The 18487-nt window shown below is 47.4% G+C and overlaps 1 protein-coding gene across 3 annotated transcripts in view; it reads right to left on the bottom strand.

Annotated features, from left to right (window-relative positions):
• Positions 1-18487, bottom strand: part of SYT3 (synaptotagmin 3) — a 56823-nt gene that overhangs the window by 18845 nt on the left and 19491 nt on the right. For 2 of the 3 annotated variants that reach the window (XM_079949694.1, XM_079949696.1), the window contains exons 2-5: positions 16995-17427; positions 13749-13889; positions 11139-11520; positions 7219-7771 (exon numbers count right to left, since the gene is read on the bottom strand). In XM_079949694.1, the coding sequence (XP_079805820.1) occupies positions 7219-7771; positions 11139-11520; positions 13749-13884 (1071 nt within the window). In that variant the 5' untranslated portion in view covers positions 13885-13889; positions 16995-17427. Of the gene's footprint in view, positions 1-7218; positions 7772-11138; positions 11521-13748; positions 13890-16994; positions 17428-18371 lie in introns of all 3 variants that reach the window. The other variant, XM_079949695.1, reaches the window with a different exon arrangement.

Genomic DNA, 18487 nt, shown 5'->3' with positions numbered 1-18487 from the left:
CGGATCACTTGGAGACTATTCTTGTCATTCGCAACAAAGTGAATGGCTGTTTATAAGCCTCAGGCAAACCCTGAGTTAACAACTAGGGCTGTAACAAACATTCATCAGTGAATAGCTATAGCTATAGATACAGATTAGTGATGTGTGGAAGTGAGAACTGGACCATAAAGAAGGCTGATTGCCGAAGAACTGATGCTTTTGAATTATGGTGCTGGAGGAGACTCTTGAGAGTCCCATGGACTGCAAGAAGATCAAACCTATCCATTCTTAAGGAAATCAGCCCTGAGTGCTCACTGGAAGGACAGATCGTGAAGCTGAGGCTCCAATACTTTGGCCACCTCATGAGAAGAGAAGACTCCCTGGAAAAGACCCTGATGCTGGGAAAGATGGAGGGCACAAGGAGAAGGGGACGACAGAGGACGAGATGGCTGGACAGTGTTCTCGAAGCTACCAGCATGAGTTTGACCAAACTGCGGGAGGCAGTGGAAGACAGGAGTGCCTGGCGTGCTCTGGTCCATGAGGTTACGAAGAGTCGGACACAACTAAACAACAACATAGATACAGATATAGATAGGGTTTTTTTTGAGAAGGAACTCAGGGGGGTTGAATTCCCTTACCTTTCAAAAATTAAATAATTATTGTTTTTGTTTGGGTGGGGGAGGAGGGCTGGAATGGATATACACCCAATGCCTGAGTCAAAAAATCCAGCTTTATCTGTAATCAATAAAGTTGTGGCCATTTCTAATCCAGATCATTGTCTGCTTGAGTTTATCAATCACATCTTACATTTTGCCATTGCCCAGGGGTGGGGGGTTGGCACTGTGACTGGGCCTGCAACAAACAAACAAGCAAGCAAACAAACAAACAAATTTCATGGTGAGTTCCCCTACCTTTTTTCCAGAAAAACAACAACACTGGATAGAGATGACAGAGATAGCGATAGAGATAGAGATACAGTGGTACCTTGGGTTACATACGCTTCAGGTTACATATGCTTCAGGTTACAGACTTCGCTAACCCAGAAATAGTACCTCGGGTTAAGAACTTGGCTTCAGGATGAGAACAGAAATCATGCTCCGGCAGTGTGGTGGCAGCAGGAGGCCCCATTAGCTAAAGTGGTGCTTCAGGTTATGAACAGTTTCAGGTTAAGTACGGACCTCCGGAACGAATTAAGTACTTAACCCGAGGTACCACTGTATTGCATGGAAAAAAGGAGGGGGAATGTTTTTCAAAAGTGTTTCAAAATCTGTGTGGGTATGTGTTTTTAAGTATTAGTAGTATTTATTGCCTTTCTGGGCAGCTGCTTGTGCTGCTTTTATTTTTATTTTATTTTTTGGCCTTCCACTGAGCTGCTTCTTCCTAAAAATGTGACCCCAGCCAATCAGAGAGCAACTTAGGGATGTGATGACATCCCTTATGCCAAACAGTCCTTTCAGATTTGGCACCGAGGACAAGCATAGCCAGTTCGGAACGAAGGCACTGGCCACCACATCGGGAAGGAAGGCAAGGGGGAAACCGGGCAGCAAGGGTGGGGTGGGGCGTGTTTCGGCTCAGCTGTGTGTCGAAATAGTGGCACCGCCAATTTCTGTTAGGCCGAAATTATTTCCACAATTCACAGGCCTGAGCTGTCTTTAGCACTCCAGTTCCTTTGGCTTGTGGGTAAGCCTCTCCCTTCTCCACACCCCCCAAAGTGGAGACATCCACACAGCGCCGCCCGTCTCTCTCCTCGGTTCTCCCCCCTCCCCGCCCCTGCCCGCTACCGACATCAGCTGATTTCCCGGAGCTCAGGAACAAGATTGCAATCAATGACAATTGCATTCAACCGGGAGGACATTTAGGGCTCTGAAGGTGAGGGGGTGAAAAAGACGGTGGCTGCAGGTCTGGACTGGAGGTGGGGTGGGGTGGGAGTGGTTGGTAAATCAAAGCACCTGTCATAACCAAGGAGACTGAGATGAAGGGGCACCGGGATGACACAGGGAAGGAGACGGGAGAGGGGACTGTCTGCCTCACACCTGACTGCCCTAATTAGCCACCAGCTTCCTGAATAACAAATCCAGCTAAAAATATGCACCAGGGAGTTGGGCAAAGCAAACCTGCTTTGTGCTGACGCCAAGGGAAAGGGTGGCAAGGAGGGAGAAGCCGAGAGGGATCAGGCCGAAAGCCTGTTAAATCAGCATCTTGTTCTCCCAATGCCCGACCAGATCCCTAAAAGAAGCCTGCAAGTAGCTCCTGAGGGCAGCAACACCCTCCCCACTTGCGTCTCCCCAAAACTGGCCCCCTCTCCGACAGTGGAACATATCCATCCATCTGGGGTACCAGCCACTGGTGGACTTATTCTCTGTGGATTTATTTATTTTTAACCCACCTTCAAAGCCATCTGACTGGGAGCTGAGGAGTTAATAGAATCATAGAGTTGGAAGCGACCCCAAGGGTCATTGGGACCAGTGCAGGAAGCTCAGATAAAGCACCCGTGACAGATGGCCACCCAACCTCTGCTTAAAAACCTCCAAGGAAGGAGAGTCCCCAAGCTCCCAAGGGAGACCGCTCCACTGTCGGAACAGCTCTTACTGCCAGAAAGTTTTTCCCTGGTGTCGAGTCGGAATCTCCTTCCTTGCGACTTGAAGCCATGGGTTCGAGTCCTGCCCTCCAGAGCAGGAGAAAACAAGCTCGCTCCATCTTCCATGTGACAGCCTTTGGAGTTGTTAAGGAGACCCTTAAAGCTACAGGTCCCATGATTCTTTGGGGGAAAGCGTCATGAGTCGCACAAGAGTACTTTAAACACATGGTGTGGATGTGACTGACCTGCTCTTGCCGTCAAGAAGCTCTCTTGAATCTTCAGCTGAAATCTACCCTCCTGGCATTTAAGCCTGTTAGATCCAGTCCAGCCTTTCTCAACCTGTGGGTCTCCAGATGTTGTTGAACTACAACTCCCATCACCCCTAGCTAGCAAGGCCAGAGCTCAGGGAGGGTGGGAGTTGTAGGCCAACAACATCTGGGGACCCACAGGTTGAGAACCGCTGATCTAGTCCTTTCGTTTGAAGCAGTAGCAGAGCAAGTCTTTGCCCCTCTTCTCTGTGACAGGCCTTTGGGGCATTTTGAAGAGGGGTATCGTGACTCTTAAAGCGACACAAGAGTGTGGCATGGATGTGAGAACGCCACACATGTATGCGCACATGTACTGTTCTCTCATGCATGCACACTCACACGCAAAGACGCCTCACACACACTCAGTTTGATGGGTTGCTGTGCAACAGCCGGATAAATTAGGGCTCCCCTTCCCCAAAATGCAGAACAGAAACCCTGAGCTCATGGAGGAACAAAACGAGCTCTTTCTCCCAGGGACACATGCTCCAATTCCTTGCTGCGTGGTGGAGAAAAAGGGCTTCCCAGAGACTCCCCTGCCCCTGACTCACATGGCATGAAGCGTTTGAATCACCAGTCCCAGTTAGATACGAGGATCTTCAATGATAGTCAAACAGTAAATAAGATAGGGAAAGAATTATTAGACATATGGGAGATTAATGAGAAGGGCCAAAGCACTCAAGCAATCATATGGGATGCAATGAAAGCGGCGATGAGGGGAATTGGCATTAGGGAATCCAGTAAATTGAAGGGTGAGATGGGGGGAACAAAAAGAGATGAAAAAGTTAGAGGAAGAAATTAGAACATTGTAAAATCAATATATTCATGATAAACATAAAAGACGTTATGCACAATTACAGGCAAAAAGGAAGGTGTTAGAAAATAAAGATATGGAAAAAGTGCAGAGGGTTTTGATATGCTTGAAAAGATAATTTTTTGAACATGGTAATAAAAATTCCAAATTGCTGGCGAGAGCTGTACCGTCAAAAAAAGTAAAGAATCCAATTAGCCTAATAAAAGATAAAATGGGTAATATTCACAATCTGATGAAAGATAAGTGGAGAGTATTTAAGGAGTTTTACCAAGAGTTATATTCGGCAGGTAACATATTCTATGGGGAAGATGAAAGAATATATCGAGACACACTGGAAGATAAAGCTAGAAAGCAGGGATAGAGAGGCTATGGAACAGCTAATTTCAGGAAAAGAAAGTGAGGAAGCTATAGGGAAACTAAAAGGGGGAGAAGCCCCAGGAGCAGATGAATTGGGAACAGAATATTAGAAGGTATTTTTAAAAATATTGGTTCCTAAATTAAAAGCATTATATAATTCAGTAATAGAGGGTGAGAGGATCCCTCCATTGTGGGAACCATCAATAATTATCTTAATTCCAAAACCAGGAAAAGATTTGAAGGAGGCCGATTTCCCTAATAAATCAAGATGCTAAAATATTGGCCACAATAATTTTATGTATAAATATATAAATAAAAACCAATGTGACTTTGTAGCAGGAAGACCCAGGTGTCTAGCTTAATAGGAAGAGTGCTGAATAAAATAGATATAATAAGAAATAAATTGAAAGCTGGTATAGTAGCACTGGATATTTTTAAGGCTTTTGACTGTGTCGAATGGCCGCCATTAAAACTGATTATACTCATCACAAGCCTGGAGCTAGACTTGATGATCTGATAATGTTAATAGTCTATACTTGGACTTTGTTAACTCATGTGTAACTACTCATTCTACGTACCTATTTTATAATTTTGTTTCTCATCTTCTGATTTTTGTTTGTTCACTCTGTTTTATATACATTATAAAATGAAATGAAATTTAAAACTTTACCCAAATAAATAAATAACCAGCTGACAAGCCCTTCTCCTTTTCAACAGCTGAGCTGCAGGGATGGGTTTGCAGCGCTGTACTAGGCACAGCATTTTCAGAAGTGGGGAGCCTACGGAGTACGGGGTTTATTCATCAGTCTTCTATACCAGTGTTTCCCAACCTTGTGCCTCCAGCTGTTTTTGAACTACAACTCCCATCATCCCTGACTAGCAAGACCAGTGGCTAGGGATGATGGGAATTGTAGTCCAAAAACAGCTGGAGGCACAAGGTTGGGAAACACTGTTCTATACTCAAGAGTGAATTGGGTATTGGCTCTGAACAGTGGCTAAGAGCAGGGCTTGTGAGCCAAAAACGCTCAGCAAAAAACTCGCCTCAGCCACAAATTTACTAGGGATGCCTCTTTTCTCGTAGACCCCGTGTATGATACTATTAGGGGGTAATATTGCACTTACGAACTAGTGCCTACCAGTCATACTAGGGCTGTGCTGAAATTTTGCAGGATTCCTGATTCATTAAGAGACATGGCATTTCGGGGCTAGCAGCGTTTGATCGCTGCTTGCCATGAAATCAACCCATCTCCCTTTGCCAAGAGAGGAGGAGAGACTGTGTTGCGCAGGGCCTTTTTTAAAGTGGCAGTTTCCCCTTAATAAGGAGAAGGGAGTGTCACCTTTCTCGGGAAGAGTGATGACGTACGGCAGCCAGTCAGATTTGTCTATGTAAATTGAATGAATGAATGAATAAATAAATAAATAATCAATCAATCAATCAATCAATCTCATTGCATTCAAGCAAAGCAAAATCAGACTGAGGGCAATGCTTCCTACATCACATTCGGAGGTGAAACTTGGTAATTTTGGACCCTGAATCTAATGGACTTACATGGAGGGTACAGGGGCATTGGATTGAGCAGTATGTATTATCTCTGTCGCTTCAGTTGGGGAGGACACAATTAAAATATCTCTTCTCCCCCGCCTGCAAGGAACAGAGAGAAAGAAAGAGAACCCAGCTTGCCAACTCTGATTAAAGAAGGGAAAAAATACCCTCAGCATGTGTAGTTTCACATTTTATAACTCATTTTCAATCACAGCACCATTATTGCTACAGGCTAGATGTGTTCACTAGAGTATAAGCATGGACATTTTGCGCCAGAAAAAAAAAGAAAAGAAAAGAGGATGATATGTTTTGAAAGTAAAAATAATAAACTGAGCATCTGTAATCGTGTATGTGCCAAGCTGGCTGTCCCCCAACTATAAAACATTTTATGAAATTAAAAGGAAGAGAGAAAGAAGGCTGTATAGCAACCAGCCCCAGCGGGCTGGCCACAGACCTGTTTGCTGCAAGCCACAGCTTTTGCCATGTTCTGGGTGATTACTAAGTGGGACCCTGGACTTGGGCCCTGCATTCCAGTCCCAGTTGCCCTAATGATCATCGGAAGCAATTTGCCAGCAGGTGGGTTCACTGTTGCTTACCAAGACGCAGGATGAGGCAGAAGGAAGATTGGCACACTGCAAATGCACCAGTGGAACAAATCTGGTGCTCCTACTGGTGCGTTTCCACCAGGGCTGGGTGATAATTTGGTTTTCAACTTCATGGTGTATCACCAGCTAAATTTCGCAATATACCGATATGCAGTGGTACCTCGGGTTACAGACGTTTCAGGTTACAGATGCTTCAGGTTACAGACTCCGCTAACCCGGAAATAGTACCTCGGATTAAGAACTTTGCTTCAGGATGAGAACAGAAATCATGCTCAGGCGGCGCGGCGGCAGCAGGAGGCCTCATTAGATAAGTGGTATTTCAGGTTAAGAACAGTTTCAGGTTAAGAACGGACCTTCAGAACGAATTAAGTTCTTAACCCGAGGTACCACTTAAGCTAATGGGGCCTCCCGCTGCCGCTGCACACTGGTCCACGATTTCTGTTCTCATCCTGAAGCAAAGTTCTTACCCCAAGGTAATATTTCTGGGTTAGCGGAGTCTGTAACCTGAAGCGTATGTAACCTGAAGCATATGTAACCCAAGGTACTACTATACTGTATCACAATATCTGAAATAAGGATGGAACTACTGTATGTGGAGGCATTGGCTGGCTTCACGGATTTTCCCGCATTGTGATTTTTTTGCAGAGCACGCACACACACACACACACACCATGATTTGCAACATATTGCCAGGTCAAAAATTATGGACTTCAAACCAGTTTTGGACGATATATCGCCCAGTCCTAACACACATCCTGATCAATGATATATTGCCAGGTCAGAAACTAGGAAACCACTCTCACGATATGGACTTCAAACCAGTTTTGGACGATATATCGGCCAGCCCTAGCTTACACCAAGGAGCAGAAATATGGGGAGGCACAGAGGGCATGGCTCGCATGCGCACCCCTGCCCCTCATTTTAACTCTGGTGTATTAAATCAAGTACCTGAAGAGGGCCAGATTTGGGCACACGCTGTCGTTTTGAGGAGGTGCCCACCCCCCACATCCCCGCCCCAGATTTATCACCCCGCTCACCGAATGTCCCTCCATGATATCCCTCCAGAGGGGTGCGTCGTTGTCCCTCTCCGCGATCTCCAGCAGGTTGTCGAGCACCACTTGGCCAATGAGGTCGTGGCGGGAGAAGCGGTCGAAATCGTAGATGCTGAAGTGCAGCTTGCGAGAGGGCAGTTCGGCAAAGGGGACGTTGAAGTTAAAAGTCTCGTTGAAAATGGGGTTCAGCGTCTTGCGGTGCACCTTGGTCTGGAACTTCTTCTTGCGGTCGGGCAGCAGGTACATTTTCACGTAGGGGTCGGAGAAGCCATTGGCGTCTTTGGCGGGCAGGTCCAAGGCCCGCAGAATCCTCACCACCAGCTGCTCGGTGCCGTAGGCGTAGCGCAGGGCAAAGCTGATCCGCCCACAGCTCGCGGCCTCACCTTTCTTGGAGTCCGACTCGCCCGAGCGCTGCTTGTATAACTCGGGCTTTATCTGCCCAATGCTAGTCACTTGTTCCACCTTCTCCTCCCCTACGTGGACGCCAGTATCCGGGCTGCTCAACTGCTGTGTCACGGGGCGTGGCAGCGTATTGTACCTGGGGAGAAAGGGGTGGGGGGGGAAACAGTGGCTTGTGTGACCGTATAGATTAGCCACCATGGGCAGATTCACCGGAGAAATGGAGAATCTTCTGGGCCAAATTCAACTAAGGGGTCTTGCAAATGGAAGTTAGTGAAAAGACTTCCACTAGTACAATAGGGTTTCCCCCCCTCTCATCCCCCCACACCTCCAAATCACCTCTGCGGGGGTCAAGAGAAATTCCGACAGGCAGGCATGAGGAGAGGGGACATTGTTCCATCAAGCAAGTATACCTGAAAGAGTGTCTCCACCCCCAACGTTCAGCCCGGACACTGAGGTCCAGCTCCGAGGGCCTTCTGGCAGTTCCCTCACTGTGAGAAGTGAGGTTACAGGGAACCAGGCAGAGGGCCTTCTCGGTAGTGGCATCCACCTTGTGGAACATCGTCCTATCAGATGTCAAAGAAATAAACAACTATCTTTTAGAAGACATCTGAAGGCAGCCCTGTTTAGGGAAGTTTTTAAATGTTTGATGTTTTATCGTGTTTTTAATATTCTGTTGGGAGCCGCCCAGAGTGGCTGAGGAAACCCAGTGAGATGGACAAGGTATAAATATTATTCTTATTCTTATTCTTATTATTTAAAATGCTTGTGCTTATGGAGCAATCTCCTCAACACTAAGTTGAATTCTGCCCTTGGCCAGGGAAGAAAAGCATCTGAGGAGAGAGATAGAGTGACTCCTCATTTTAGAGATTTTTTTTGATTTGGTCATAATTTTTTAAAATGATTTTCACCCAATTTAACAAATTCAATTGAGTTTCATACAGTATGTTCCAAGTCCTTTTATTCACCGCCTTAAACAGAATACTTATTTCTATAATATATACCCTACATCACATTCCTTTATCGTTCCTTTGCTTATATTTCCGGACCTGCCTGCAATTTCATTTGACATTAACAATTTCTCAGATAGTCCAAAAAGATTTTAAAAGCAGCTGGTCTAGATTCCAGACACCTGGAAACACTATTTATTTTCTTTGTCCTCATAACAACCTTGTGGGTTGTCCCTACAATTTTCATTTTAGGGTTGAGGCGCAACGCCAAGGAATAAGAGCATGAGAAGAACCTGCTGAATCAAGCCAGAGGCCCATCGTAGTCCAACACCCTGTTCTCACAGTAGCCAGCCAGATACCTGCAGGAAACCCGAAAGCAAATCCCGAAACTTGAGCACACGAGCACTCTCCCCTCTTGTGATTTCTGGAATTCAGAGCCACACTCCCTCCAACACTGGATGAATGAATCTGCCTAATCCTCTTTTAAAGCCATCCGAGTTGGCGGCCATCACCGCCTCTTGTGGCAGTGAGTTCCACAGTTTCTGTGCCACATCGCAACTTTTCCAAAGAGTTCACAACGGAGGCAACACTTGGATCCTACTTGCCACACTATTCATTGCCCGTTGAGCCTTGACTGTTGAATTTATGCCCCAAATCTGTTGGCAATTTAAGGTGGGTTTTCCCCTTTAAAAAACCCTCAGTATTCTTAGATAGCTGTTCAATATGCCACTGCTTCGGGTGTTTTCCTGGTCAAGGGAAGGAAGAGCCTGGGGCTTAGTTAAGGGGTCTGTTACAATTCAACATACCAGGCCTCCCAGGTTCATGTCTTCAATGCATACATCACCCACCCTGGACCAGAAGGTCCCAAGGAAGGTTACACAGTAATAATCAATAAGAAACACAGTATAGGAAACAATCAAACCAACTAAAAACAACAGCACAAACAAAAGAAAATCAGTAAGATGAACAAAGATTCCCAAATGCTTAGGTTAAAAAACGTGCCCCTTCTTTGCAAGCCTTTCAAATATATGCAGAGATGGTGCCATCTAAAAAGGTAAAGGTAAAGGGACCCCTGACCATTAGGTCCAGTCGTGGCCGACTCTGGGGTTGCGGCGCTCATCTTGCTTTATTGGCCGAGGGAGCCGGCATACAGCTTCCGGGTCATGTGGCCAGCATGACTAAGCCACTTCTGGCGAACCAGAGCAGCGCACAGAAACACTGTTTACCTTCCCGCCGGAGCGATACCTATTTATCTACTTGTACTTTGATGTGCTTTCGAACTGCTAGGTTGGCAGGAGCAGGGACTGAACAACGGGAGCTCACGCTGTCTGCCGAACAGGTCAGAGGGGCACACATCCCCTCAAATACATATCCCCACATCCTTGCTTGGGGCCACCACTGAGAATGCCTTCATCCTACAACTTCCAGCATCCCTAGCTGTTGGCCACACTGCAGAGTCTGATGGGAGCTGGCGCCCAGCTTCTGGAGGGCTGACCCTGCTCTCAGGCACTACGGGGAATTAAAATGGCGGCTCCCAGTGTCAGAGTGCTGTCCCCGATCCTCAAGTAACCAATGCCGGAGAGAGCCCATACAAGAGCAATTCATTGGGCCCCTCAAACCTGGAGCTGTCCTTGCTTCATCATTAAGTGTTTGCTCTCCACAGAAATACCACACCCTGCCCATTTCTCCTCCACAACAACCTCCTGCAATGACACAAGAACCATTTATTTCTTCGGCTACAAACTCGCCGAAAAGTCTTCCCAAACGGCTTGCAGTGATTTAAAACAAGGCTGTCTCTGCCCACAAACCAGAGGACATGACACAAAAGGATGGAACAGGGAAACAGCACTTCACCTCTACTAGAACGATGATCATGTGTCAAGACTTTCTCCTGGGGTGTGAAATGGAGTTTTGCTCACACAGGCAAACATTCCCCCTAGGACTCTTAGGATTCCAGGTTCAGTCACAGTCCATTGAACTCAATCACTTGAAGGATCAATATGACACTTGAACCCAGGAATTCCAGCAGAGAAACCCTCAAATGAGGTGATCACAACAGATGTCAACCCAGTGGATGGAGTGCTCACTGCAAAAGCATTTGGGCTGTTAGATTCCCCCCACCACCATAAAGGAGAAGAATATTAACATTCTGGAGCGTTCATACTGTTACCTTTCCCTCTAGCCAGTTCATCTTCTGTAACCCAAGGGAAGTTCATTAGTCTTTGCTGATATTGTCTAAGGTTGCTTCAGTCTTTCCTACGTTTTTCACTAATTTGGTCTGCTCCTTAACCTTTTTTTCTTTCTTTGAAACAGTAGGGTGCTTTGCCAACTATGACTGGGGTTTGAGGTGAGAGGCTCCATTTCCTCTGGATACAGAAAATGGGGGGGGGGCTGTTTTAATTGCCCTGATCGACAAGCTTATCTGAGGACTTGGCGCCATTTGCCTTGATAAGAACAGAATTTCACAGAAAAGTCCCAGTAACTTCTTAAACCGCCCATCCCTCTTTCATCCTTATGCCCACCGCCCCCGGCGACCCTCCCAGCTTCCCAACTCACCTGGGCGTGGGTACCAAGCTTGCAACTTGTTGATGGGAATGGGCATTGGGCATGCTGCCTTCCTTGGTGCTGGTCTGGCCTTCCACGGGGAGGTCAGGGGAGGTCTGGCTGACCTTGAGGTTTGCCTCGGGGTAGGAATCCATATCGAGGTAGGACCTTTCGGGCATCTCGGGACCCAGCTCCACCCGCTCGGCCAGGAGGTCCCCGAAAGGCGAATGGTGGAGGTGAGCATGGAGGGGGTGCTCCTTGCGCTGCGTCTGCGAAGAGGAGCCCTTGTCCCGCCAGGGGATCCAGCACAGCTTCCACGAGACAAAGAGGGAGACGCCCAGCAGCACGATCCCACAGAAGGTCACAATCACTGACAGGAGACTGACCAGGATCTCTAGGGGAGAAAAGTGGAGGGGCAGATACCACGACGGGAGGTCAACCGCAGGGAGGTAGCTGCTGTAGGCGCCTGGCATCTTGGTCACCGGCCCAGGCGCGTCCCCTCTCCTCTGCTGGACCCTATCCCCTACCCTGCCCAGGACACCTGAACTATTATTGCCAATGGCCGCAGGCCAGGGGGCTCTGCAGCTTGTATGACTTGGTTGACACTGTCAAGCCAGCGATGGCCTCATGCAGCAACCGTCTCCAGCACCCTCTGGGGCCTCGTCTACTCAGGACGGAACAGCCCGGAACCTGGGCGATGTCACCAACTGCCAGTAGAGGCCTTGTGAATCTGATCCCTCCCGCGCTGGCAGCCAAAAAGCAGGTAAACAAGAATAATTTTTACCAAGTAATTTTATTCAATACAGTGGTACCTCGGGTTAAGTACTTAATTCGCTCTGGAGGTCCGTCCTTAACCTGAAACTGTTCTTAACCTGAGGTACCACTTTAGCTAATGGGGCTTCCTGCTGCCGCCGTGCCGCCGGAGAACGATTTCTGTTCTCATCCTGAAGCAAAGTTCTTAACCCGAGGTACTATTTCTGGGTTAGCGGATTCTGTAACCTGAAGCGTATGTAACCTGAAGCGTATGTAACCCAAGGTACCACTGTATTCACAGAGAGAGAGACGAAGGAATTCAGTCTCCCAAAGATAATGGCGTTGCTCTGAGTAAAGTCCCACCCCCCTCGGTCTCTCCTATTCTACGTTACCCCTGCGTCGGCTAATCTGAGCTTTCTGCCTCGGAGCGCTCTCTTCTACTACTCTCAAGGCTCACCTGATCCTGGGGGGGTAGGGTTAGGAATGCTTTCCAAAGACCCTGAGTCTGTCAGCTGTCTCTCCCCTAGTGCGGCTTCTTCTTCCTGCTGTTCCTCTCCCAATATTCCCCAGCTTCTCCCCTCTGCAGCCTGTGAACTATGCCCTTCTGCAAACCACTGTTCTAAATCTATACTGTCCTCTTCTCGGGAAGGTTCAAAAAGAGGGAGGGATAGCAATCTCCACCTTTCCTCCTCAGTCCAGCCCCTGACACCCTGGCAGACAAATCCACATAACCCCTAATGATACTGTGAACCGCCCCAAGATCTACAGATGAAGAGCAGTATAGAATTTTTTAATAATAATAATATTATGCATCTTTTGCAGGTTTTAATAGAAAAGATGCTTTGGGGGCCACTTGTCTCAAAATCAAGATATGAATGGAATAAATCGTACATAATAAATTAGGAAACTCACTTTGCCAAGGGTAGAGTCTTAGGCAGCTCAGTTGGCTAGAGCGTTGTGGGGATAATACTAAAGTTGCAGGTTCAATCCCCGTATGGGACAACTGAATATTCCAGGGGTTTGGACCAGATGGTACAATTCTATGAATCTAAGCACAAGAGGGAGGTATCATTGGGCTACGGGGAAACCCACCCCTCAAGCTGTGGAAATAGAAATAATGATAGTAATAAATTAGGGTAATGGGGGAGAGACCCGAAACAATCTACTGAGGACTGAGCATGCTCGATGGCCGCAGGGCCATCTGCTGAGGGAAGAAAACGGATGGAAGACAATGGAATGGAGTCCCCTGGAAAACAGATATGGCTCACTGGCTGGCACCCTGAACAAAAGGTATCTCTTGTATATCCAGCCTTCCAGATTTCTCCATTGCTAAAATATGCCAAGACTGCCTCCCGTTAAATCCCACTCTTGCAAGAGACAACCAGCACAACCCGTGCCCTAATAAATACCCCAGCAACGAAAGTTTAAACAAAAAACTTCCTGAATTTTATTTTATTTTTAAAAATAAAATTGGAGGTAATTTGCGTTTTTTGCAGCAAGAGCTGACATGTTTACACCTCTCAATTCAAAGCATTTGTCCCCACCCCACCACCCACGGGTTTTTTTTTTTGCTACAGCAAAAGCAGTGAGGACTGGAAACTTGATTGTTTTAAAATACAATTGCCAGGATCCCACAGATCCTGTCAAGACTGCATCTTCACATTTGGTTGGTAAACACGGACCACCTGACACGCCATTTGCCTGAGCGCCAGCGTCAACCATTGAGAACCTGATATTACCCTAACAGTCCCTGTGCCTTCCGCCTCACCTCCATGGACTCACGGCTGTGCCTAGGCCACGATTCTTCCTCCTGTTGAGATCCTTCCCCTAGATATGGGTCATATCCTCCCCTACCTCTAGGCTCCTCACCTGAGTTGATGGGACCCACATGGCCTGTCAGTTCCTGACACTTCTCACGTTCCTGGGCAGCGCATGTGTTGGAACACAGCACATGAAGAAGCTCCATTGCCCTGCGGTGTCTGTCTTCATCATAATCTCCCGACATGATGCCTGAAGACAGGACAGAAAAAATATTTTTCAACATATATTTAAGGAGGGAGGGGGACAACCAAGGTCATGCAAGTCTTTGGGGCCACGGTTACCTCAGAACCGAAGTTCAATGTGGCTTCTTTTCAGCGCGACACTGATTCCCAATGCTCACGGAAGTGGGTTCACAAGAGGCTACTGCCTATAAGGTCCTGGGTTCATTCCCCACCATCCCCTGGTAAACAAGTAAGAGCTGTTCGACAGTGGAATTTGCTGCCAAGGAGTGTGGTGGAGTCTCCTACTTTGGAGGTCTTTAAGCAGAGGCTTGACAACCATATGTCAGGAGTGCTCTGATGGTGTTTCCTGCTTGGCAGGGGGTTGGACTCGATGGCCCTTGTGGTCTCTTCCAACTATGATTCTATGATTCTATGATGCTATTCTAGGTATGCAGGTAGGGGGAAAAGATTCTCTGCTTGAGGCCCTGGACAGTGGCTGCCAGTCAGAGTGGACATCACAAGTCTGGCCTGGAATAAGGCCAGCTCCCTGTGTTCCTAGAAATGCGTCCTATGTCTGCTCATTATTTGGGGGCAACTGGGCTGCCGCTGGAAACGGCTGCATCTGTTCCATTGGGGTTCTGCCCTCTTCCACATTCACCTTCAGCATGCCCTCAACTTCACTTCCCTAGCAGAAAAGGGAAGCCTCATCCATTGATGTGACAAAACCGTCACCCCTTAGAACAGGCTTCCTCAGCCTCGGCCCTCCAGATATTTTTGGCCTACAACTCCCATGATCCCTAGCTAGTAGAACCAGTGGTCAGGGATGATGGGAATTGTGGTCTCAAAACATCTGGAGGGCTGAGGTTGAGGAAGCCTGCCTTAGAATAAGCCGTCCTGGGCCTCTGTTTAGAGTTACCTTGTGGGGAGACCAGCTTTGGTCCTCCCCACCTAAAAAAACTTCTACAGGCCTACTTGGCCTACTTGGCATGCCAACTTACTTTACCCAGAAAAGCAGTACCGTATAAAGGTTAGAGCAGTGACAGGGCAGTTTCCCTGTATAGGGAAGTTTTTAATGTTTTATCATGTTTTTGTATATGCTGGAAGCTGCCCAGAGTGGCTGGGGCAACCCAGTGAGATGGGTGAGGCATAAATAATAAAACTGTTGTTGTTGTTGTTATTTCTTTCTGCCAAAGGCCATGGGGATAATTTGTGGAGGGCTGCACAGAAGTGGGGTGTGAACCTCCTTTTTCTCCGCCATCTCATTCTTGCTCTTTTGTTTCTGCTACGCATTTAACCCTTCTGTTTTCCCTCCATGAAATTAAGCCAAAATATATCTGGGCAGACCCAGGTCCAAGCAGCTCAGTGGGGTCTCAGCCATGCTAACTGGCTGACCTTGGGCAAGCAACTATGAGTCATTCTTTCTCATCCTGGCCTACCTCACAAGGTTGTTGCGAGGATAAAATGGGAGAAGCACGTGTGCCACCTTTGAGTTCCCCGGAGGAAAGGGTGGGCTGTAAATGGATTTTCTATGTGACGTCCCCTCAGGAAAACTATTGGGGGGGCAATTAGATTTGCAGCATATGAACCTCATCCCTTCCTGCAAACACCCCATTTTCCTTTTGAGTTGGGATGTACATTGTATATGGTGAAGGGAATGTGGAGCAGTCTAGATTGAAAGGCTTCTCCTCCAGTAACCCGACAGAAGCGTCAAATGCAGTCAGCCTGTGTTCTGTTTATTTCAGGCAGAAAATAGAAAGGCAGGCAGACAAGGGCAGACAGCAGGAGAAGCAACATGACCTTTTTTTCAGGGTAATAGGCATTTACAGGAAGGGCTTCTGGTTTCCTGACCAATCCAAGCTTGGGATTCCCCATTTCAGAGAATTGCAGAAGGGAAACCAGGAGCCAAACTGGACCTTAACCAGGGAAATGAGCTCGATTCTCTTGTAATGTTAACATGTCTGCATGGGGGCCACATTTGCAAAGCAGAATCAGTTTTTAGATCTCAGTCCCTCCCAGGCAGCCTTGGCAAACCTGCGCTCGCTAGACGTTTTGGGGAGGCATTTCCTATAGGTAAGTTCGACTTGAAGGGCTCTCCTCAGCCAGATGGGGCACTGAGGTGAAACACAGTCAACAAGGCATATAAAATGGAGAGCATGTTAGGCCCTTCCAAAAGGGACATGGCCAGTTGCTAAGGAAGCAAAGGAGTTTAATGGTGGATTTTGGATATAATGGAGATGTAAAAGATTTGGATTATTATAAAAGATGCAGGAGGAAATGACTAAAAACAGGACCCACAAAAGGGAGGAGGGACGATTATTTGGAATCTTGCTTTTATGATGTATGTTGGATATGTGATTGCAAAACTTTAATTTAAAAAACTAGATAAATAAATGTATAAAGAAGGAGAGAAGCAAAGGATTCGCTAAACATCACTTCCTGTTCCCCAGCTGCTGCTGTTTTGTGGTTCAGGTATCGAACTCAGGACACAAGGGAGAAACGTGCTAGGAGGAAGGCACACTTGGCAAATCCACACCGTGATCAACTCCTGCCTGGAAACCAATGTCCCCACTGTGGAAGGACGTGTGGATCCAGAATTGGCCTCCACAGCCACTTACGGACTCACTGTTAAAACCGTCTTTATGGAAGACAATCTTACTCAGCTACGAGTGATCGCGAAAGAAAGAAAGAAAGAAAGAAAGAAAGAAAGAAAGAAAGAAAGAAAGAAAGAAAGAAAGAAAGAAAGATGGGGAGATTGGCCCTGGAGGAGAAAAGCCAATGGCTGCCCCACATCCCAGGACCGTGTGTGGAGCTGATGGACATCACATTGAGGAAAGACAGTGGAACATTTCCCTACAGATATAGGCCTACGGGCTTTCCCTCAAGGTTAGATCACCACTGGATCTAATTTTAAGGATTAAAAACAGTTGTTTCAGTACTTCTGGTCCCATAAGTGCAGTTGGTGTCTATGCACATTTTTTTTCTTTGCTTTGCAGAGCGCAAGATGACTGGCAGGTCCCTACCCACCATGGAACTTACAATCAAACATTCAACACAGGGGGAAACAGGGAAGTAAGGAGATGGGAGGCAGGAACCGCCCTTTGGGAAAATGAACGTTGGCGCTCTGCGCTCTCACCTGGTCAGCAAACTGGTTCAGGGGATGGCTGTCAGGTTGCTTCCGTGTTGCCGGATCCAGGATGCCAACTGGTCCAGGTCAATGCCAGCAAGACGCCAATACCAAGTCCCTGGGGATCCGAGTCCGCGTGGAAGCAGCTGCAAGCCGGAAGCAGGGCACCCAATCTGCCATCCGGCGAGCTGCTGGGTCCATGGGTCGCCAAGTGGGGAAGCGGCAGGGTGGGAGGGTTTGCGCCCTCTGCTGGATGCACGAGGGAACAATCTGCAGAGGCAAAGAGGGTCAGTAGTCCTGGATGGCTTTGCTATGCCTGGGTGGAGTGCCCAATCCCCAGCTGTCCTTGGGGGGCTTCTTCATGGCGGGAGGGGGCTGTTGTCTTAAGTCCTTAGCGAAATTGCACCGCTGCAGTTGCCACCCTCTTTAGTTCCGTAGGTACCTGAATGGAGACAAAGGCTAGTTATTTGGGGTGGGCTCATTCCCTCTTCCTGTTGCTCCCATTCTTCCCATGGCCACCCCCAGCCACATCAGATGGAACAGAGCACATGGATCTCTAGTGCCCCCACCACGCCAACATCATTTTTGTAAGCCCAAAGACAGCTTCTTCTGTCAGTTTGCATTTCTTAGTACAGAAAGTATTGATCTGATGTGTGGAGATCTTTCCTGTTCTACTTAATACAAGAAGGTTCAAGAAGTTTGTATGTGAAAGAAGCAGGAAGGTTTTTGTTGTTTGGGTTATTTCCTTCTGGGAAGCTGAGTACAGCTGGTTTAAACTCGTTCTGTTATCTTTCTGCCAAGGTCATGCTGACTAATAGGGAGGCCAGAAGGAGCCCGAGTTTCACTTATTTTCTCTTTTCTGCCTCTTTGTTCTTGTCTGGTGTTCTGTATGCTATAGTGCTAAGGTTTAGTCTTATTATAAGTATTGCAAGTTTCATTGTAAGTGCTGCAACTGGATTTTTCACGGACTGTGCCAATCCTGAATGTGTTGGATCCGTGACCATTATGCTCATTTGCCTTCAGTAAAGCTCTGCTGGATGAAGTACAATTGCCTCTGGTCTATGTTATAAAACTCTGCATCGTGTTTAAGTTTCTTCCTCTGCTGGAGCTGGCACATCATCTTCTTCCAACAGGCTGAAAAGAAGAATAGTGGAAGCCAGGACACCCGGGTTTCTTGAGAGCTGTCTGGTGGGATTGGGCAGTCGCAGAGTAAGAGAAATCCAAATTCTAGTGCTGGGAATTGGTTATGCCAGGATTCTCACAAAAGAAACACTGTTTGTGTGGTGCCCATGGGCACAATGGTGCCCTCCTGGTGCCCACAAAGCCTCTGAGGCCCCACCACGCCCTTCACTGTCCCCCTGGCAATCAGATAAGGAAGGTGCTTACCTTTTTCTTCATCAAGCAGAAGGAGGAAGTTGGAGGAGTGCCATTCTTTCCCACTTCCTCTTTCAGCTAGATGTGCTTTTTGAGGCTCGCATCGATATACCTCAGCCAGTACAGCA

The sequence above is a fragment of the Podarcis cretensis genome, assembly GCF_951804945.1.
Source record: "Podarcis cretensis genome assembly, chromosome: 13".
NCBI lineage: Eukaryota > Metazoa > Chordata > Lepidosauria > Squamata > Lacertidae > Podarcis > Podarcis cretensis.
This window is presented reverse-complemented; position numbering and strand designations above follow the sequence as displayed.